This window comes from Diceros bicornis, chromosome 5 (assembly GCF_020826845.1).
Source record: "Diceros bicornis minor isolate mBicDic1 chromosome 5, mDicBic1.mat.cur, whole genome shotgun sequence".
Lineage (NCBI taxonomy): Eukaryota > Metazoa > Chordata > Mammalia > Perissodactyla > Rhinocerotidae > Diceros > Diceros bicornis.
Window position 1 is genome coordinate 82774238 of NC_080744.1, and position 22407 is coordinate 82796644.

The 22407-nt window shown below is 46.8% G+C and overlaps 1 protein-coding gene across 4 annotated transcripts in view; it reads left to right on the plus strand.

The window, feature by feature from the left end:
- Nucleotides 1–389: 389 nt before the first annotated feature.
- Nucleotides 390–22407, plus strand: part of LOC131406405 (protein FAM169B-like) — an 84871-nt gene continuing 62853 nt past the window's right edge. For all 4 annotated transcript variants that reach the window (XM_058542365.1, XM_058542367.1, XM_058542368.1 and 1 more), the window contains exons 1-3: nt 390–446; nt 16231–16361; nt 19558–19657. In XM_058542365.1, coding sequence (XP_058398348.1) covers nt 413–446; nt 16231–16361; nt 19558–19657 — 265 coding nt within the window. In that variant the 5' untranslated portion in view covers nt 390–412. The remainder of the gene's footprint in view (nt 447–16230; nt 16362–19557; nt 19658–22407) is intronic.

Genomic DNA, 22407 nt, shown 5'->3' on the forward strand with positions numbered 1-22407 from the left:
TAATGCAGATGACTATTCTCCATAGAAATAGAGATAAAAGAAGGAAGTGGGAGGGGTTGCAGAGAGGGGTGTTGGGTGCAGGCCCAAAGGCATTGGCAAGGGTGTGGAGGTGCGAACAGTTTCCTCTTCGAAAGAATTAAGGGGAGTAATACTCCTTGGAGGTAGCGAACTCGCTTTGCAAACTGTTTGGGGAGACGGGGGTCGCTAGGAAAGAAAACTGCGCAGCGGCGGCCCAGATGCAAGGGGCAGGGTGCGGGGCGGGGGGGCGGGGGGGGGAAGGGGGGCAGCCCCGGAGAGGGATCTGGGGCGCGGAGAGGGAGCTGGGGAGCGGGGCGGCCCCAGGGAGGGGACGCGGAGGGGAAACCCAGCAGCTCCGGGGCGGGGCGCGGCGCAGCGCCGCCGGAGCCCGAGCATGGTGGAGGCCGAGGCGCCCCGCGGAGCTGCAGGTGAGGGGAGCTGCGGCCAGCGCGGCCCGCGCCTGCCCGCCCGCCTCCCTGGCCGTCCGCCGCGCCGGCCCCTCCCCGCGGGTCGGGTTTCAATGGCTGGGCCGGCCCCAGAGCTCCGGGCCCCCGCGCTGCGAAACGAGACCGTAAGCAGCGCGCCGCGGCCAAGGAAAGTTTCTCCGGAGTCGGCGCCAGGGCGCCGCGAGCCGCGCACCTGTCGCCGCCGGGGAACGAGATGGGCAGGCGGGCGGGCGGCCCAGGACGTGGGGTGAGGGGCCCACGGGGCTCGGGCGCTCACCCCGGGAGGGGCAGCCCCGGAGGGTCTCGGTCACGGCTCTCCCGGCCATGCGGGCGTCGGAACCGCTGACCTGGGCTTGCGAGCTCCCTGCCTTCCCGCAGCCTCGGTGGCCGTGTCTGTGAAATGGGAACCGCACGGTGGGGAGAATTCAGTGCGGCGGCTCGGGTTACGGCGGGCGCCCCGCGCCCCACTCTGAGACTGCCAGTTCCGGCCCGGGCGCCGTGCGCGGCGGCCAGCGGGGAGCCTGGAGTTGAGCGCGCGCCCCCGAGCCCACCCACTCCGGCGCCCCAGATGGGGCCCAAAGCGGTGCGACTTCGGAGTCTGAAAGCACGTGGGACAAATCCCAAAGGGGTTTCCGCCTGTCCAGCAAAGGAGGGAGTGTTTGGACGCGAGCAGGCGTAGGAACGTTGGATGCTGAGAAAGTGCCTCTTCCCTCCTGCATCCTTTACCTTCTTCCCGTGGGGACCGGCGGCAGGAAGGGCCCCTTGGCCGGGTCCTCCCCTCCCCTACACGTGCAGTCTGGCCCGCGAGTGCAGTCAAACCCCAGACCCCACTTTCTCCCGCCGCACATCTCCCTAAGGAAAAAGCCGATCTTATAGAGGCTCCTCTGCCTTTTATTGGAAGCCAACAGCGGGGAATTACTTGTTTTTATGATCTGCATTTAAAAGCTGTGACTCTGAGTTGTGTTTCCCCTGATTTCAAGTGAGTGAGTTAAGGAGAGAAGGTCGCCAGTAGCCAATTGTATGAGTTAGTTACATTCCTCGTGAAAGTTTTCATTGGTCTAGAGATTGAGAAAGGGTTTTGTCTCTATTTTTAGAGGGGGAGATTCTGTTCGTTTTTTATTTTTTCCTGTGGTCGTTTCTGGAAAGCTGGCCGTCATGGCTGTGGATAGTGGGTGCTGTTGCCAGTTTATATGTTTGAGAACTAGGGCAAGAAAAAAAGTGACTTGCTCTTTTGATCTCATCTTTCTCATCCCCCAAATAGAGAAGATTTTGCCCACTTAGGGACTTATTGTACAAAAATATCTCATACATTTTAAACGCTTAGCCAGCCTGCACACAGAGTTGCTCAATCCAAGCTTTTCCCTTCTCTAGGCCTCAGAGTGGTGCCATGAGTCAGAGAGTTCCTCTCAACTATTGCCTTAGAGCTGTGCTATTCTACCCAGTCCTGCTCCGTTTTAATGGGAAAAGTAATGGTAATTTCATCTTCTGGAAAAGCATAGTTTGCCAAAACAGTTTAAGGATTTTCCTGTATTTATTTCAGCGTTCGCTGTGGCTTTCGTGGTTGCTGATGGCCCAGATGACACACAGCAGTTGCTCATTAATCATTTCCACATGTGCTCGATCCTAATGGATTGGAGTTTTACATAGCTGAACCGCTGCCCACGCTTTGATAGCCCATTTCCAAAAAGGGCTTGAGCAAATCATGTCTACGTGGGAATCCTTTTTCCTTTAGCGAGGAAGCATTACACTAAGACTTATGCTTTCAGATGAGGCTGTTTCCCAGTCCCCACTTAGGTCTAGCGATAAAATGTAGAGAAAGGCCAGTAACATTCCCCTGGGAGCTGTGTTCTGTATCCAGATGAGGCTCCTCAATATTGGTGTGTCTGGTTGAGGGGGACTATCCAGTGTGCTTTGGGGATACCCCCCAATAATTCAAGACCTGCCCCAGGGCCACACGCACGTTCTCGCTCTCTCTCTGAGAGGGTGTATGTGTTCTTAATTTCCCTGATGCTGGAGACCTTCTTGGGTTCCACAGACCATCTGTTGCTGTCATGTCAGCTTGGAGTCTAGTCGAAAGGAGAAAGAAAGTCAGACACAGCCCGGTTCTGTTACTCCCCTCATCCTTTATCTCCACCTTCCCTCATCTGTGAAATAAGGACTTGACCTGCCTCGTAAGGATAGGGTGAGACCCTGTGTCTGTCAGAGCCAGCTGCTGGGCCTGTAGTGAAATTTAGAATAGGCTCGGAGAAGGCCACTTGTTTTTTACCCCCTCCCTTCTGTTTACACACAAAATGGAAGCGTTTGTGAGAATTACCTATTTTATGATCTCCATTTAGGAAGTGGGTTTACTGTTCCAGGTTAGAAAATTTAGGTATTGGACAGTTTGCACTGGTAATAGAGCAGAGCTTTACAGACAGGAAGCTAGCAAGTGAGGAGGAAAATCCAGGACGACTCTGAAGCTTGGGTTGGGGGAACAGGGATGGTGATGACACCAATAAAGGAAGTCACTCTCAGAGGGGTTACACATGATGCAATCTAGACAGAGTGATTTCAGACTGTTTCAGAACATGCCTCCTGTTGGAGATACTGAAGAGTTAGTCAGAAACACTAACCCCGGAGCGTAGGAGGAATCTAGAAAGGCCAGGGCCTGCCCTGAGCTCTCTTGGGGACCCCTGTTGCTGAGTGGAGAGAGAGCAGAGCAGTTGGAGGCCTGGGAGGGGCGTCCCCTGGGAGATGGGAGGAGAGGGGGAGCTGAGTGCACAGCTGGAAGGCTCAGAGAGGGAGAATTTCTGAGAACCTGGTTTGGAGATGAGGACCCACAGGAAGAGAGACCAGAAAGAAAAGAAGCCCGTGGGGAGGGCCTGGTGCTGAGGGAGGCTGAGGCAGGGGCAGACCTGGGTCGGCCCAGAAGGAGGGTCAGGGGAAGGGAGACGCCAGAAGAGAAAGGGGTCGGCATGTCGCAGGACCCTGAAGGAGGCCAGGCATAGCTGCTGTTTCAAAAGGGCTTGCAGGGACAAGGAGGGGGAGAAGGCCGAGCTTGAGGTGGTGGTACGAGAGAGGAAGGTGGCTTTTCCCTTGCTTATTTGGGTGGAGGAGACTTGTATTCATTTTTGGTAAAGTAACCCTTAGGAGCACTCTACTGTATGCCAGGTATTGGCTGAGCCTTTTCTAAGCGTTACCTTGACTGATGCTCATAATGAGTAAACACAGATACCGTTGTTATCCCCATTTCACTGTCGAGGAAGCTAAGGCATGGAGATGAAGTGGCTAGTAAGTGGCAGTGTTGGGATTCAAATGGGGGAGTGGTGGTGGTGGTCTGATGACCCAGAGAAAGGAACCTGACATGAGGGTGGGGTTTGAAGTGGAGCCCTCCCCCCCAAAACAGTGGAGGCTCTTGAAGGAAATAATCCATGAGCCAGTTCTGCAGAGATGACCTCATGTTAACATACAACTTAAAAAACAAAATCAAATATTCATCAGCCACTTTGGGTCTTCTCTAGTTCAAGGTGCAGAAGGGTCCCCAGAGAGGAACGAGGACTTGGCGAGTTTGGGGATCTCAGTTCCTGCGGAGCAGGGCCTCACTGGGGCAATGGGCGAGGGCTGGGCAGGGCATCGGGACCCCTATCACTGTCACCAAGTGTTTTGTGGCCCTCAGCAAGTCTCCATGCCTTCATCAGGAGGGAAGGGAAAGGACTGGAGGAGATGGCTGTGACGTCCACTTGGCCGTGCAGTTTATCTGTTACTTCTGGCCCAATGAGACTGCGATCTCCCTGAGGGCAGGGCCCTTACCGATCTCTCTGTCCTAGCGCCCTGCTCGCACCTGGCACACAGCAGGGACTCCATGAGCAGTGAATGGAGGAGTCGTTTCCTTTTAGGTGCTGGTGAAGACTTGTGTTGGTTCCATGGTTATAGGAAGGATCGGTCGCTGGGAGGAGCTTTCTACAGATTGGGTGTATCAGGATGTGGGGTGATGCAAGCTGGTCTGCCACCCCGGGGAGGAGTGCTCCTAGTCAGCCATCCCCTGGAATGTCTCTCCAGGGGTCCTGCTCTTCCTGGGAGGCCGGCTCCTAAGTGGGTCCTCCTAATGGCCTGGCCATACTGTATGCCCCCCTTCTGTTGGTTGTGATTCCTTGCCATGTAATGGTATCTATCCTGTAGATGGTTCTTGTTCACCCCCATTTCTAGACATCAAGGGCCATGTTATATCTTTATTAAACAGGGGATCTCTACTGCGTGAGGCCTGGCCAGAGATGGCTGGTGTCCTGACCTTCTCCAGGATCCTGCTGTGCCCTGGCAGGATAGAGTGAATGACCGGGAGGCCAGAACTCGGGCGGGGCCATGGGAGGGCTGTGGGCACTCAGGTGTTGTCTTTCTGACCTTTGAAACCCTAGTCTGGTGACTGGCTGACTGGCCTTAGCTGGGTTCCTGACAGCAGCTGGCTCCTGGCTCCTCTGATGACATTCTTATTTGTAGCTCAGCCCTGGGAAATTCCAAACAGAGGCTTGTAGAAAATGGCTGTGTTTTTTGCTGAGTTGTGTGGTACAGAAATAAACTTCAAGGCAAAATTCAAGCACATTTGTTGGTCAGATGCCCCTGGTGTCACCTGACTTTTCAAGTCAGGGTTACTGCAGGGGGCAGTTGCAGTTCAGTGACTGTCGGTAGCAACTGAAGGTGGGGCCTTTGAATAACGCTTATTAGGATGTAATAGCTGTGGTTTACAAATTCCATGCCTTTTAGTGCACCCATCCTCTGTTGCGGGTTTTCTTTTCCAAGGCCAGTGATTAGCAAGCTTGGGTGGGGGTGGGACACAGTGTGTGTGAATCCAAAGGCCACTGTCTGTTGAAACCCAGGCATGTCATCCCTGCCCCGCCATTCTCTGGCCCACTGGGAGCCCGCTCACACCAAACCCTTTGCATTCCCTGTGCCCAGGCTGTGGCCTCATTTCCTGCTTAAACCAATGCCTATTGTCTGTCAAGGCATTACTTCTGACTCATTTCAATGCTTCTTTGCTTCTCCAAACCAGGGCAGCCACGGGGCCACTGGGAACCACCTGAGGCTGGGGGCTCTGGAGGAGGGCAGAGGGGGAGCTCTCATCCATGTGTGTGTGACGGGGGCTCCCAGGGCCCAACCCTCCTAGACTGCTTGGTTTCCTTGACTTGTAGAAATTAAGATAAATGTGTTTTTCTTGGAAACCTAGTCTTTAACCACTACTCGAAAATTGCATTAATTCCAGAGAGAGAAAGCTGTGCTCATTTCTTCATTGCATTTTGCTGAAACAAACCCTAATCAAGTCCTTGAATGTTTCATTCAGTGGTAAGTGCTTGAGAAGTGATGTTGGGGAGATGTCACCATTGCATAAACCTTCCTCTCACAACACTGGCCCCCACCCAGTTGTACTCTGTCACACTGCTACTTCCTGGACTATTTTTGGTGAGTGTATGAATGTGGGTAGAGGGTTGGTTGTTCATTTTGACCTTCATGTTTTTCAACAAGTAATTTCTGTAATGCATGGGTGTTGCCCACATATGGGCTATTAGAACATCTTGGGAAAAAAAATTTTTTTTTTTCTTTTTGTGAGGTAGATCAGCCCTGAGCTAACATCTGCCAATCCTCCTCTTTTTGCTGAGGAAGACTGGCCCTGGGCTAACATCTGTGCCCATCTTCCTCCACTTTATATGGGACGCCGCCACAGCATGGCTTGACAAGCAGTGCATCAGTGCATGCCTGGGATCCGAGCCAGTGAACCCTGGGCCGCCGCAGCCAAGCGCGCACACTTAACCGCTTGCGCCACTGGGCCAGCCCTAAAAAATTTTTTTTTTGAGGACGATCGGCCCTGAGCTAACATCTGCCAATCCTCCTCTTTTTGCTGAGGAAGACTGGCCCTGGGCTAACATCCATGCCCATCTTCCTCCACTTTATATGGAACACTGCTACAGCATGGCTTGACAAGCAGTGCGTCCGTGTGCGCCCGGGATCCGAACCGGCGAACCCTGGGCCGCCGCAGCGGAGCGCGTGCACTTAACTGCTTGTGCCAGTGGGCCGGCCCAGAAAAATATTTTTTTAAGCTATGCAGAAGGAAGGATATTGCTTTGTGATTTTTCATAATACCTGAATATTGAATAAAAATATTATTGTAATACTAAAAAATACTTCGGGTAAAAATACAAATGAAACAAAAACTGTCCTTCTGCAAAAGCATAGTCTAGTTACTTGTTGATGAATATCTGTTTTTAATCATAATTAAATATGAATATCGACAGATCATCTTGTTTTCATTTCTTCTTTTAAATTGAGATTCTCTCCACCCTTGCCCTAATTCCATTTTTTCTCTCTCCTATTTTGAAATTTAATATCTATGTCTCTATTCTTTTAGGGGCTAACTTAGAAATTTTAATATGCATGTTACCTTGAATTAATTCTGAAATTAATCAATTTAAAACTTTCTCTGGAATCATAAAAGGGCTTTAGAATACTTTCACTCCAAGTACCCCCCTCTCCCAATTTATGTGCCTATTGTTAATGCAGCACTTTAGTTCTATTATGATTTGTTTATCTCCTCAAATTAGATATTTTTGTTTTGTATGTTCAGCATTGGCTTGGATTTTATCCACGTGTTTCTCATTTTCTTTGCTCCCAATCCTTCTTGACTAACTTCCTCTTCAGGTCATTTTTCTTTCCCCTGAGGTGCATCCTTTAGAAATAACTTCAGTGAGAATCTGTTGGTAGTGAACTCTCTCTGGTTTTGTTTTTCTAAACATTTCTTTATTTCATCCTCATTCTTGGAAGTTACTTTTGCTAGATGGAGGATGAAAGTTATTTTCCTTTAGCACTTTAAAAATGTTCTTCCATTGTCATCTGGCTTCCATAGTTGCTGTTGAGAAGGCAGCTGTCAGTGTAATGGTCATTCCCTTGGGGGGATCTGTTTTTCCCTTCTGGCTGCTTTTATGGTCATCTTTTTGTGTTTGCTGTTTTGCACTTTGATTACAGTGTGTTTACATGGGGATTTTTATTTTTATTTTTCCTACTTTGGGGTTGGTTGGGAGTCCCGTATTTGAGGATAGGTAACTTTCATTAATTCTGGAAAAATTTCAACCATTATTTCTTCAAACCTTGATTCGTCCTCATTCTATTTTCTCCTTCCAGAACTTTGATTGTTTTTTTTTTTTTTTGTGAGGAAGGTCAGCCCTGAGCTATCATCCGTGCTAATCTTCCTCTTTTTGCTGAGGAAGACCAGCTCTGAGCTAACATCTATTGCCAATCCTCCTCCTTTTTTCCCCCCCCCCAAAGCCCCTGTAGATAGTTGTATGTCATAGTTGCACATCCTTCTAGTTGCTGTACGTGGGACGTGGCCTCAGCATGGCTGGAGAAGCGGTGCGTCGGTGCCCACCCAGGATCCGAACCCGGGCCGCCAGTAGTGGAATGCGCGCACTTAACCACTAAACCACGGGGCCGGCCCCAGAACTTTGATTGTTACTGAATCTTGCCATTCTACTCTCCATCTCTCTTAACCCGCCTTTCATATTTTCCACCTGTGTGTCTTTCTGTGCTGCATTCTGGGTAATTTCATATTTTCCAGTTCATCACCTATTTAAGACATTCATTTCTAGAAGCTCTACTTTCTCGCCCCCTAGAATCTTATTGAGCAATTTAAAAAATCTTAGCCCTTTAAATTACCTATTTAAAGTCCTTTAAACATATTTAATATCCCTATCTTCTTTATTGGATACTTTCAAAATCTGTAGTCTTTGTGGATCTGATTCTGTAGTTTGTGTTAACCCTTTTGTGGAAGTTTATTTCATCATATGTTCAGAGATTCTTGAAATCAGGTCTAAATGACCCCAAAGCTGGTGCCCTTGCCTTCATGCTCTAACCTCACTGCCTGTGTGGCCTGATCTTGGGGAGGTCTGACAAGGCTGTATCCTTTCATCTGTCTTTTCATATTGGCTTAGTTTGTAATACCTTAAGGAAAATATTTAGTATTTTAGAGTAATGTACATCTTGTTTTCTGTTGGAGGTTAATCAATTTCCCCTTTGGGAAAGAGCTGGGATCTTAAGGGACTTAGACTGGTTTCCAATGTTAGTTTATAAATGTCACAATTTGAAAACTACCAGTTGAATTTCATTGACTTATATGAAGGGGAGGGGTTAAAGAAGATGATCAGCTTGGCCCCTCACCCCACACATGCAGCTAGCAGCAGGTTCTGCCATGGCCACTGCCAAACCTGGCTCAAGCTTGCCACATCCTTCTTGTCATCTTCACTGCCATGATTAGTCCAAACTGTTATCATCACTTGCTTTAACTTGTGTTACCTCTGATTGTGCTTCCTACTGTCGTGTGTTCTGGAGGAGGCAGGAAACTTACACTCCAGCTATCACACTCTGTTAAGGACCCTTCAGCAGCCTCCTATTGCATTTTGCTTGGAACCTGAAGTCTGGAATGTGGCCAAGGTCCTGCTCCTTCAGCCCCTGCCTGCCTGCTTTCCTTGACGCCTCTCCTCTTCGCCGCCATGCTGCAGGCACACTGGCTGACCTTTGCTTCTTGGAATCCCTCTGCTCCTTTCTTCCTCCTGCATGGGCTGTTCCTTCAGTCTGGGTGGCCCTTGCCCCTGCTCTGCACAGGGCCAACATTTTATTCTTCAGTCTTTCTGCTTAAAGGTTACCTCCTCAAAGAAACCTTCCCTGGTCATCCTGTCCCCTTTCTCCCACATCCCATATCACTCTCTCCCTTCCATGCATGCTATGGGTTGCTTATTCTCTACCACTCCACCTAATTGCAATGTGCAATTCTCTTTCTACCTCTTATAAGTTTTTCAAAGTATATGTTAAAAATTATGACTGTGGGCAAAAGACTAAAATAGATTTTTCTCCAATGAAGACATACAGTTGGACAGTAAGCACATGAAAAGATGCTCAACATCAACTTTTCAACTAATCATCAGGGAAATGCAACTAACTTTTCAACTAACCATTAGGGAAATGCAAATCAAAACCACAGTGAGATGCCACTTCACACCATTGGGATAGTTATTATCAAAAAAACAGAAAGTAAGTGTTGGCGAGAACGTGGAGAAATTGGAACCCTGTGTATTGCTGGTGGGCATGTAAAATAGTGCAGCGAACTGTGGAAAACAGTCTGTTCCTCAAAAAATTAAACATAGAATTACCATCTCATCCAGTAATACTACTTTTGGGTTCATATCCAAAAGAAATGAAAGTAGGGACTTGAAGAGATATTTCTAAATCTGTATTCATAGCAGCATTATTCACAATAGCCAAAAGGTGGAAGCAACCCAAGTATCCATTGATGGATGAATGGATAAGCAAAATGGGATGTGTGTGTGTGTGTGTGTGTGTGTGTGTGTGTGTGTGTGTGTGTGTATATATACACACATATATATATATATACACAATGGAATATTATTCAGCCTCAAAAAGATATTTTAAGCCATGCTATGCTGATCACTAGCTGCCATTTGGTGCTGGTACACTGTGCGTGGTCCGTGACATGATACAAATTAATAATTAGGTGAGTCAGTGAAGGTTCTGCTGGAAATCTCAAGATCTGGGTTTGAGTCCCAGCCTTACTACTACCTGACTTTCCATTTTGAACTTCTGTTTCCACATCTGAAAAATGGGGTAAGTGCTTTGTGCTTTCTTGACTTCAAAGAGTTGATGTAAGTTTCAAAGAAGTGAGGATGTGTGAAAGCCCTAAACTGCAAAACACTATGCAAATGTAAGGTGTAAAAGGGTACATCTTAATGTGAGAACGTAGCACTATTTTTCTAATACTTTTTCTCCCAACCAGTACTTTAGAAACTTTTTATCTGCAGGAGGCAGAATATTAACTTTCTTTTATATTTCTTCAGTTTAAAACTGAGCTGGTACTAACCAGATGCAAATATTCATATTCGGCATGTACTTCATCATCTAGTTTTCAGTTTTACACAGATGAGTCCAGTGCCCTTATGAAAATGTATCTGTCTCCATATTTTTCCAGTTATTAGGAAGTAACTGTGTTTCCCCCAAGCGAGTTATTGTCTCAGTGTAAGGTAATCCCATTCTTCTCTGTCCATTCTCCATGTGCGGTAGGCTGGGTGATGAGTCTAAGTACTTGAACAGTGAGCACCAACTTAATCTAGAACTTGATCATGGAGACTGGGGACTAGTCTACTTTCAGCTCCCCTTTTTGCTTTGCAAAGGGCTGGGCATGCCAGATAGAAACCCATTTTATTCCTCTTCCAAGGAGCTGTTCTTGTTTTCAGTGTAATAGATGAACATACAGGGATGTGATTTCTGGATGAAAGTTTTTAAAGTCCATTAACAGCCACAATTTTGGGGTAAGTTCTGAGAAATGTTATTCTGTGACTAATGGGTAGAAGCATTACGGTGATGAGGAGTTATTTTGCTTCCTCTGTGTGCTGTGTGGTTTAGGGCTCCAGTTCCATGCTGGAAATGCTCACCCACAGCATTTTCCCACCAACTTCAGGGCCACCACTTGTGGTGGTGTTACTGACACTGGGGCTCGGTATTTTTACGAGCTCTGGGTCAATTAAATTTAGGATACAAAGAGTAGGGTTTTCCGTGAGTATGTGCCAAAGCCCTCTTCCTTCCTGGTACAGGTTAGACAAATAGGGCACCGTAATGATGACCACATGGGATGAGGGGCTCAAGTTCAGGGGCATGGAAAGCTTGAGCTTCCTGCAGTTGTGTAAGGTGAGGACCCCTCTTCTGTTACCATTCTTAAGGAAGCAGATATTTGAGATGTTTTTTCCTCCTCTCTGCCCCAAATAGGGCTCCACATTTGTCCCCAAATGTGACAACTCTTTGAATACAAAAGGAACAATATGTCTCAGTTCTACTTCCTATCCTTTTGGATGCTTCAGGGGGAAAAGATGGTTTTATCTTTGTTATCTTTTGCCTAAAAGTAAGATGCACCAACACTCAGATTACAAGACCTTCATATTAAAAGCAATTAGGATTATGTAAACCTTTGTGTGGGCGGCACATAAAGTCATCTGCATATTTTACCATCTTAGATTTGGGACAAGTGATTTATTCTCAGCCAAGGCAATGACAGGTTGCAAGTTGGCCAATACTAAATATGTGATAACAGAGCAACAGGCTCCCTGTCAATTACCGGGTAACGAAACCTTCCCTGCCACCACCTGCAGACCTTTCCCAGCGCTTCCTCCATTCCCTGACAACTTTGCTCATCTGCTCAGAAAATTCTAACATATTCTACACTCTGTCTTCCAACTTTTTTTTTCAATTCTTTGCTAAGAATATTTTGGCAATCAGATGCTCTTCAAAAACCAACAAAAATATCCGTGTGTATTTGCTTCACCTTCTGTTCTCTACTCCTCTGTGTAGAGGATTGCTCTGCTGACACCTCAGCCCCCTTTCCTGGCAGTCTGTGAGCTCCAGGCGTTTGCATGTCAGTTGTCTGTCTGAGAGTGATGGGTCCTCCTGCCCTGACATTATTTCAAAGCACTCTTCTCTAAGAGTGTCATCTGTCAGTGTTCTAGGACAAGGGGTCCCTAGTTAAATAAGTTTGGGAAATAAATGCTGGATTAAGCAAATTGCATTGCTGCAGGATTTCTAAATTTCTAAATATGTTCTGACTGTGGGTAGGCACGTAGAACGCCCAGCAGTGCACTCTGCGTGCCACTGCAGGCCACCTTTTCTAAACTTGCTGGCCTCAAAAACCCCTTCCCCAGCATATCTTGTGGAGCTGGTGTTCCACAGGATGCACTTGGGAAAACGCTGGCATGATGCAAGGGAAGTCACAGTGATGGGTGCTCAAATCTTGGATTCTATGATATTAAATAAATGCCAGGCCCTGCCTTGCACAACTGTGGGTATTTCTCTCTCTCTCTCTTTTTTTTTTTTAATTAAACAGAATCATATTTTAAAAGTTAAAAGTAGTTCTCAGTTTTAAGGCATCCTGTGGTGAACGCTTTGGACGCTCAGAATGATGTTTGCATTTGTGAATGCTGAGTTTTCTTAAAGCATACAGCTTGAAGACAAACAGCTCTGGCGACTGGACTGTGCAGGGAAGTGCATGCCTTGCTAGAAATCTGGGACCCTGATGAATTCCTGGTCCTGAATTCTGAGCAGTTGAGGTGGCATTTGGAAATCTTCTCCCATTAGGCACTACCCTACTGCCTTGGGTGTGCAGAACACCTGGGTTCAGACCCCCGCAGAGACTTCCTGCTTGAGTCTTCCTGTCTCTTCTGGTGTCCTCCTCTCTGGTTAGAAACCAGTCTCCAAGCTCTCTGCTAAGCTCAGAATGAATCCCCTTTGGCAGGTTTCTTCTATAATAAGGATTCCTTCTTATAATAATTTCCTGTTAAAAGAAAACTAACTTATGAAGAAAAAACCAGAAAATAAAAAAAATCAAAAATCAAAAAATTCTGTACGTGATATCTACTCTTTACCATTTTTTAAAAACAAAAGTAAAATATACTTTGTAATTTTGCATCCTTAAAAATTTTTTCATGTATTATCACGAGCAAGAATTATTCTTACTCTAATTCAAGAATGACAACCCACATTACAAAAAAACCCAAGTGATTACAGCCAGCTTTTCCAAGGACATAATGCCATGTAGTTACTGATGCTTTCGGTAAAGTAGAAATTCTTAAGAGTGGGGTGAGTAAGATTTAGAATATCTTTATTAATGTTTCTCATAATTATAGTCCCATGTGAGAAAAATTACACTTTGCTAAAATGAAAGAATTTTTCCTAATCTTTGTGGTGAGGTAGTATTTGGAGAGAATATTCTGTAAGTGATACTCAGTCAATGATTAAGTGCGGAGCATTGACCTCTTTCATTAATTGGCATTGCTGTTTACATCAGGAGGACCGAAAAGTGCTTGGAAAGCTCTCAAGCAGTAGGCCTTGCCTGACTGACCAGCAGTGGCTGACCCAGCAGGATTGACGGAACAGCAGTGGGTGACAGGCGGTGGCTTAGGGGAGTGTGGCACACGTGCATGCAGTCCTGGGAACTGGAGCTTTGGTACAAAGATCCTGAGTGAATTAAGTATTTTCCATAGAAGAATGCTTTAAGATGTGCCACTTGTTTTTTGGTTTCTTTTTCGGGTGACTACAGCAAACATATGCTTAAAGTGAATTCTTAAATTCGGGGTTCGTTTGGGGCTTTCAATTTCTTTACAGTCTGCAATGAATTATCATTTGCGCTGTATGCCTTTTTCATAAAAGCATTTTACATTGTACTGAAAAGATTACATTCTTTTGACTTTGGAAAAATATTTCCTGTTCAGTTCAAGCCATTAAAGCCCGTTACCATTTCACATCTGGAAGCCCCTGCCCCCGTCTGCCTTGCATCAACAGGGGAGCGAGTGTGGCCGAGGCCTCCGGCGCGTGCGTAAACCGCTCCAGACTTGTTTACTTCCCCAGGGCCCCTCCACGCTGCCCCAACGCGCCCTTGTGGTTTGGGGGTGGGCGAAAGGCTTCCTTCCTCCCTGGGATGGAGGCGGGGTCTCGTGCCTCTGCGCGCTCCGCGCGCGCCTGTGCGTGTCCCTCCTAGGTTGGGGAGGGGGGGTCTCCCTTTCTCCGAGAGGGTGGGCGTGGAGGGGGGTCTTCCTTTTCGGGTCCGGTAGGGGCCCTTTGTTCCTCCCTCCTGGGGGGGGTCTTCCTTCCTAGTGGTCATTGGGTGCCCCCTCCCTTCTCCCGCCTTAAGCAGCTCCTTTTTTCATTTGCACCCAGTTTTCTAGAAAGCTAACGCAAACATTTTCTTTGTAAGAGGGAAGTGGTGAGCTTTTGTTTTGGGGGAATTTTCCCACGAGGGAGGAGAACTAATTAAAACCAAAAGGCTGGAGAATTGCCGCCTTCTGGTGTCCCCCAGGCCCACGTGGGGTGCGGCAGACCCCTGCGCCCACTTCCAGGTTTTAAAGGGGAACCGAGCTTGGGTGCGGCCTGCTTGTGTGAGTATTGAGATATTCGGATATTTCTTTTCCCCGAGGGTTAATTTATGCCAGCCGGGCCCTCTCCCAGAGGCAGGCCCGAAGCACCCCCACTCTTAGATTTGGGGGCTCCCTGCCAATTGATTTTGCCGGGCTTCCTGCTGAGAAGACCCTGGAGGGACCCACCCCTGGGCCCGCTGGGCAGTAGAACCCGGAGGGACGCGGGTGCCGTGGGATTCTGTCCAGTCAGTTCCTTAAGGGGGTCTCGCAGCCTCAGCAGCGTAACCCGCAGGGGAAATGATTTCATGGTGGCCAGGAGTAAAGTACATTCATAGCATTTCTCTTGACCGCACGCGACCAGAACCGATGCCAGGCAACCCTTGGCAGGCTGGGGGGGAACCAGGCAGAGGCCTCCCTGGGCTGCCCAGCAGGCCCCTGGGCCCAGTGGTCTTGGGTGAGGTACCCCTCCCAATGCCCCTCTGGGAAAACCGGGACGACCACAGTGTCCTCCTAGTCCCCCTGTCATGAGGGGTCCCAAGGGGCCAGCTTCAGCTTGTGGGTGGGGCTGGTTAATAAGGCTCTTCTGTCAACCCTCAACCTCACTGGAGTGGACTGAAGGCCAGGGTATGACAAACGTGTCTCCAACACAGAGGGCCAGGAGCAGAGAGTAAAAGTCAGAGTGAGATCTTTGCTTGCTTCTTAAGATGGTGTTCCTGGAGGCGTTGTGAGAAAGGTAGCTGTTGAAGTCGTTTTCATGGGACAAGCATGCAGCATGATTTGGGTGCCCCAGGATTGAAGCAGCCCTCTTTCCAGTTTGTTTTTCTTAATTTATTTGAACGTGCATCAAATGTTTTTTCATACCTGTGTCCAAAAATTGAATAGCGGGAGAATGTATTTACTCAGCTCTTAGCCACTCTGTGTGTGCCCATGACGTTTTCACCAGGGAAGGCCAGGGGCAGGGGGTTGGGCTGAGGAAGAGGAGGAGGAGCAGACAGCTGCTCTGGCAGCGCCCTCCCTGTCCCCCCAGGAAGAGCCCAGAGGTGAATCAAGGTGGGGTCCACAGAAGGCAACACAGCCCCCTCCCACTCAGGACCATGCCAGCCAGAGGTCAGCCAGTGTCTCAGAGGAAAACCGACCACCGCATCCAGGCTGAATTGAGTGCTGTCAATTTATATGATTATTTAAGGATATAATTTTCCTCTAAAAATGTGGTGATAAAGAGATGCTGAGGAAAGTTGGGAGATAACCTGCAAAATAATGTGTACAGTAGTCTGTGTATGGACATGTAGTTTACACACAGTTTTACAATTTATACTAACTGGTGCGTTGCAACTCTTACTGAAGAGTGGCCCAATCAAAGGAGAGGACTTGGCAAATCTTATTAGCCTGCTTGGCAAATGTAAGCTGGCAGAATGATAACTCAAGCCAGAGTTATCATTTTGTTCAAGTTATCAAGGTTCTAACCAGTTAGCGTCAGCTCTCAGGGTACCTCCTTGTTCACGTGGCCGCCGTGGCTGGGCCACCTGGAAAATACATGGGAAACCATTCTGTGATTTGGGTGTAGGGAAGGAAGTTTCCACAGCAGTCTGAGAGGGTTCCTGTTGAACCTCATATCTCCTTGGGCTTGGTGCCAACCCTCCCATCGGAAACGTCTTCCATTTTCTTTTGGTGCCTGCTACTACACCTTTTTCATTTTTTAAAGAATAGGTGAAGATATTAATTTTTAAAGCAAGTGTTCAATTGGGTGCTTTTTTAAAAAAAATCTTCAAAAAATAAGTGATTTTCCCTTTAACGAAAGAGTAAAACTAATGTCATTTCTTGCCTTCTTTTTCTCCTAACAGGCATTTACCCAGTGGATATTTTGGAAGATGATCCCGAAGGGCATCGGGAAGCAGCTCTGGCTTACTATGCCTCGCTTTGGGGAGAAGCGCGGCCCTCAGCAGAGGTTTTCTGTCTTCCCACTGGGGAGCAGGTATGTGATTGTCGTTGGTGGTGGAGAGCTCTTTAAAATCTAACTTATTAGAAAGAATGTTAGTGAAAGAGTATTACAGATTAAAAAAAAACTTTGTGGAGTGAATACTAGAATAATTCCACTTTGAAAAGCAGAAGGAATCCTGGATTGGGAGTCCTAAGTCCAGTTCTGCAAGGCAGTGAGCCAGACAGCCTGTTGTGACTCCCATGCCTACTACTCACTAGCTGTGTGACCTTGAGCAAGTGTCTTTTTTTATTAATAATTTAATTAATTTATTTTTTCCCCCAAAGCCCCAGTAGATAGTTGTATGCCATAGCTGCACATCCTTCCAGTTGCTGTACGTGGGACACGGCCTCAGCATGGCCGGACAAGCGGTGCATTGGTGCGCGCGCGCCCGGGGTCCGAACCGGGCCGCCAGCAGCAGAGTGCGCGCCCTTAACTGCTAAGCCACAGGGCCGGCCCTGAGCAAGTGTCTTAACCTCTCTGGTCTTGATATTCTCGTCTCTAAAATTGGGATAATAATATAGTTTACCACATACTGTTGTTACGAGGATTAAATGAGAGACTGTGTGTAATGCCTGGCTAGGCCTTAGTTTCCCCATTTGTAAAATGAGGGGATTAATTGGTCTTTGGTCTCTAAGGTTTGGCTCAGTTCTAAAATTTCGTGATTTGGAATGAAGTTATATCAATTGGAATGAAGTTATATTAATTATGATTTTTAACACTGATAAGATTGCATTTTGATTATGGATTGGAAGAGAACAGAGAGAAATGAAAAGTGTTTGTTAGGACAGTGGGGTTGTGGCTGAAATTTTAATATTGTGTTACTTTTAAGGCCCCCTCGCCGTAAGTAAAAAGAATATGTGGTGAATCTTGGGCTATACCTAAGTCAGTCACCTTTCTTTCAGATTTGAGGCTGATCTGTTGAAAAAGACAAGATTTTCGTGTTTTATACGTGTAAGATTTCACTCCTACGAGAAATTGTTGCTATCTGGCAGGAAAGTTGGTTGAGGAAGACAGGGTTTTGTTTCACTGCACTGAAGTTGTTCCAGAGTTAGTTAAAACAGTGGCTTATACGGTTTATATAGTGTGGCTTCCTTGAGATGTAGGTGATGCTAGTTTGTAATCAGCTCCTAGAAGAATCCAGTTCCCAAGTGTGATTCCTCATTGTTGATCTGCAGAGGGAGGTGGCTGTGCTCACGTGCTGGCAGCGCCCTCTAGTGACAGTTAAACCAGAAAAGAAAGCGAGTGCTTGCTCAAGACTGGGGGCTTACTCCTAGGAGCTTTGGGGTAGGATGGAGTGTGGGGAATGCCGGGTAATCTGAGAAGTGTGGTGAAATACAAGAGTTAGCCCTGAAATACTTTAGGGTACAGTTTCCAGTCATCTGCTTTTATTTCATGCTTATTTATGGATTACTTAAAATGAATATGTAGTATGCTCAGTGAGTGAATAATTTTAGTGTTATTAGCAAAAACATAATAAAATAAGACAGTTACTAAAATTAAGTTGTTTTAATGTTATAGAAATGCTGGAATGGCTTTATACTTATTCTCTTCCCCCCCTTATGAAAAAAGAAGGTTTTGTAAAAACAATCATTTGGTTTCCTATCATTTTAGCAGTTAATTAAGAAATGGTAGCAGTTGTCTACCAATTAGCAGGTCAGAATACTCTAATTTGGGATGCTTTTGGACCTCCTTATCACTTTTAGTAAATTTAACTTTTCTATTTGAATACAGAGAATTTTTTCCGAATTTTCTTTCTTTTTTAAAAAAAGAACTGGTTTGAGGATGTATCACACCACATCCCTCTGGTCTTCCTAAAAGTGTTTTCTTTTCATAATTAACTCTGTTTCCAGTCTTGATATTGTCCTGTTACCTTTAAAATACAATAATACTTATGGATTTTTCTGGTTATAAACAGTGTATACACATTGTATAGTATTTGGGAACTGTAGCCAAGGACAGAGAAAATAAAATCACTCACAGTTTAACTGCGAGTGATTAACTGCGAGTTAACAGTAAACATTTTGACGTTTCCATTTGATTTTTATTTATGTGCATGCTTTTTTAACATTCAGATCACACTCTGAATACAATATTGTCGATAATGAGCCTCTTTCCATGTCGATACACTGCTTTGTACATATTGTTTTTAATGGCCTTATATCGGCTGTCTGGTGGGTGAGTCATGCTTCATATAACCACTGCAGGTGGCCCAGTGCGGGGACTCTTCATTAAGGTGACTTGAAAATGAGGAGTCACCAAGATGTTTACTGGTCTCAGGATTTGTTAAGGAACAGGTCTCTGAAGCTATGGAGGCCTGCTGTAAACTCTTACAGGCAACCTGCCTGCCTGGCTCAGGCGACACATTCTTTTCTCATTTTCTTATACTCGCCTCAGTTTTCAAAACAGACTTTGCAATGGAACGTGGTGGCCTTTTGCTTTGAGAGCTAGGGAGTGGTGGGTTTGATGGCCACAAAGAGGGCTGGGGATGTGGACACTTGAGAGAAGCGTCCTGGGACAGACAGTCCCAGCGTTAAAGACGCCACACGTGCTGCTTGGTGCTCCTCTCATTCCTAAGCACACAGGTGCCCAGCATTGAGCTTCTCTACCCTGGGGCTGCCACGGAGCCAGAGCTGAGCCTGCAGGGCCCAGAGAGGGCATGCATTTCTTGAGACTGCTTGCAGCGACCCGAGCCAGGCGGGGGGCAGCCTGAGTGGCATCCTGGGTGGAGACAGGCTTGTACAGGTTGTTTCTGTAGAGTGGCCACAGCAGGACAGTTGAGGCTGGCTTGGCAGATGCGGGCCTGAGGTGGGTGTGTAGCCCCCTGCCTTTGTAGGCTGAGGCCCAAGGCGGGTGAGGGTGGAGGAGGCTGCTGGGGTAGGAAGTATCTGGAAGGGAGAGATCGGAAGAGCTTCAGCTGAGTAGGTGTTTAATCAGTGCTTGGCTAGATGGACAGGTGAGCGAGGGAAAGAGGAGGTTTGCTGGTTGGGAGACGGGGAGGGCCTTTGTCAGATTACCCTCGTGTTTGGCTCAGAGTGGTCAAGGTTTCCATTTTTATCTTGCCTACATCCTGTCAAATTAACCTCTGTGTAGCAGTGTTCTTTCGGTGAATACTGTGCTAATTAATTGTTAAGTAATTCCCTGTGCCCCCATTATGATGAAAGAAGAAAATGACGATTTTATTATTTTTCAGGTAAAACTTGAAGCTTCGTCTGTTTGCTTTTGCACTGTGCACCGTGATGAACCTCAGCATAAAATATTGGTCTTGGTTAACCCCCAGGACACAAAGACAGGTTGGTAGTTATTAATGGATTTAAATGATTTAATCGTTTACAACTAATGGAATCAAAGAGCGAGGAAATGACGATTGTACTCTTATACTGGACTTAGAAGAACATCAAGGCAGAATGATATATTTTCAGCTTTTAGAGATCCAGTAGTGCATTATTATTTCTGTTCATTGACACATAGATCGATTTTTGTGTTAAAGACACTAGACACCCTCTTGCCCACAGTGATGGTATTCAGAGCTGCTTTTGAGGGTAGCCCTTGCCGTTCTTATTAATCCATGTATAGGTTGTGTGCACTCGGTGGAGCCCTTTTATTGGCATGTCACTGCTGCCCTGTGAAGCACAGGGCCCATTCTTATCCCCTGAGGAGGGATGAGGAAATGAGTCTTCTCGTCAAAAACTTGCCCAGGGCCACCCAGCTCATGCATAGTGGGGGGTTCTTGCAAGGTGGTGGTGGGGTGGGGTTTGTTTCTGGCGGTGAAGTTTGTGTCGTCTGTAGCTCATTTATTCTTCCTCTGCATTGTGAAGAGACCATTTGTGACCGCTGTCAGCTCCTCGGAGTGAGCTCTCTGCAGAGGCATGGGCCCTGCTCAGTTGCATGTGGGGCAGGGGTCTGGGGCTGTTGGCAGTGGGGGCGTGAGGTGGGGAGGAGAGAAGAGTTGCAGCCTCTCTGTCCACCTTGACCCCAGGGCACCAGTGAGCTGTAAGCAAAGCACCTCGTCTCTGACCTCCAGGGAGCCCCAACTTAAATTTAATCTTATTTAGAAATGTTATCCTTTATTATACTTTTTTGTGTTTTACAGATTTCCTACAATGACCATGTATGGCTTTGCTAATAAGAAATTAAAAAAAAACAAACCAACCCTTAATTCGTCAGCCCTCCGTAAACGATGTGGTATCTGTGAAAGTTTGGGGTTATAGGTCTTTAACTACAGTTTGCAAAGGGGGCCATCTTCTGCTCTCCTCCACCCCGGATGTAGACATTAGTCTTTCACCGAGCGTGTCTGTGTGGGGTTTGTACTCAGAGGCTGCCCTGCTCCATTGGTGTCATAAAGCCCAAGGTGACATCCTCGACTGGGGAAAGTTATTCAGCACATAGCCTGTCGTTAGTGTCTCTCTTGCTGCTAATCCGGAGGCACAAGTGAGCTTGGCTAGCTGTCCGAGAGTCGATGGCATGTGGGCAGAGCCTCCTCCTTGCTCCGCGGCTGGGGTGGCTGAGCTGTGTGGGAGAGCTTTCTGGTCAAGGTTCAGGACATCTCCTGTTTCCACCCTGCAAAGCCCTGGTCACCATGAACGAAGGGGCCGTGGTAACCCCGGGCCTTTGACATTGCCTTGAATTTGTGTCTCCACCACCAGGTTAGTGAAAGTAACAAGATGTGCCCAAGCCACTCCTCTTTGGACAGATTGTCAAGAACTCTAAAGATATCATTTGCCAATTTTAAGAAAATGTCCAAATATCAGCAGCCCTCCCCCTTGCCTTTTTTCGGCATTTAACAATATTCTGGTTATAGGTCTTTAACTACAATTTGCATAAGGTAAACATATGATTGACTCTTGTCAATCTGTTTCCTGTTCATACTATACTTAATTTTTTGGTTGTTTTCAAGAATATATTACAATAAATATTCATAAGCTCCAAGGCATCTCATTCCAGACCTTTTCTTATATATAATAGTGCTTTAAATAAAGTTTCCAAATGTTTTTCTGCTGCTGGGGCTCTATTGTGGTTGCTACGATTTCGCATGATTTCCAAGAAGCACTCAGGTGTTACCCACACCTCTTGCTCTTTGATCTGGTATTTAGAAGCAGACACGATGTATAAATGCGCCTCTTGTGGCTTGAAACATGTGGACTCTGAAGCATCCCATGGTATCATGGACCCTCTTTGCAGCTTCGACACGTGTCACTTCACCTGTGTGCTTAGCTGTGCCCATTGAGAACGCTGCCGCTGGTTCCTTTGTAATTGTCCTCGAGCAGTTATATTTGTGAAGGCTGTGTGTGTTTGTGTGTGTGTGTTTAGATGGAAGCTAAAGGGATCAGAAGCTGTTTGATAAGCCCTGTGTATGAGTTAATTATTGAAAAGCTGGTTGAATCCATCACAGTAACTTCCGATAACCCAGTGAAGAAGTGGAAAGCATCCTGGAGTTGTGAATTCCCCGGTGGCTTGCAGTTGCCGTGCACGGCAGCCTGCTGTTAGGATGTAAGTAATGAAGCTTTCCCCTTTAAGAAACTGGGAATGCACTTTTCATAACGGTGGTTCCAGAAGCATGTGCCCTCATCCGTGTGTTCCCTGCGGGGCTCATTCTTCACTGTTTCTCTAATCAGAGGCTGGTTTATGTCACCGAGGGGACATGGCTGGAGGCTGCCAAGAACCTCCCTCCCTTAGTTGCCCCTCTGCCTCCCAGGGGCCTTATCTTTCATTTATTTCCTCTTATTTGTTATTTCATTTATTTCCCCTTGTTTTGTTATTCTTCTTATTTTTAAATTATTAACTGGTCTGAAGGGTTTACAAAGATTAAAAAATAATGCTTCTCACCAAAAAAGTTGTGGTATTTTTCTTATCTCCTGTATTAAATCAAAACTGCTTACCCTAGCATTCCAGGTTCCCCTCTACTGCTGGCCTTTTGCGTTTCTCATTTCCTCCTGTCACCTGCGGAGCAGGATAGGATGAACCTGGACTTTGGTGTCAGGTGCAACTGACTTGGCGTCCTGACTCTGCCAACTGACTGGGTGACCCAGATAAGTTCTGTAGC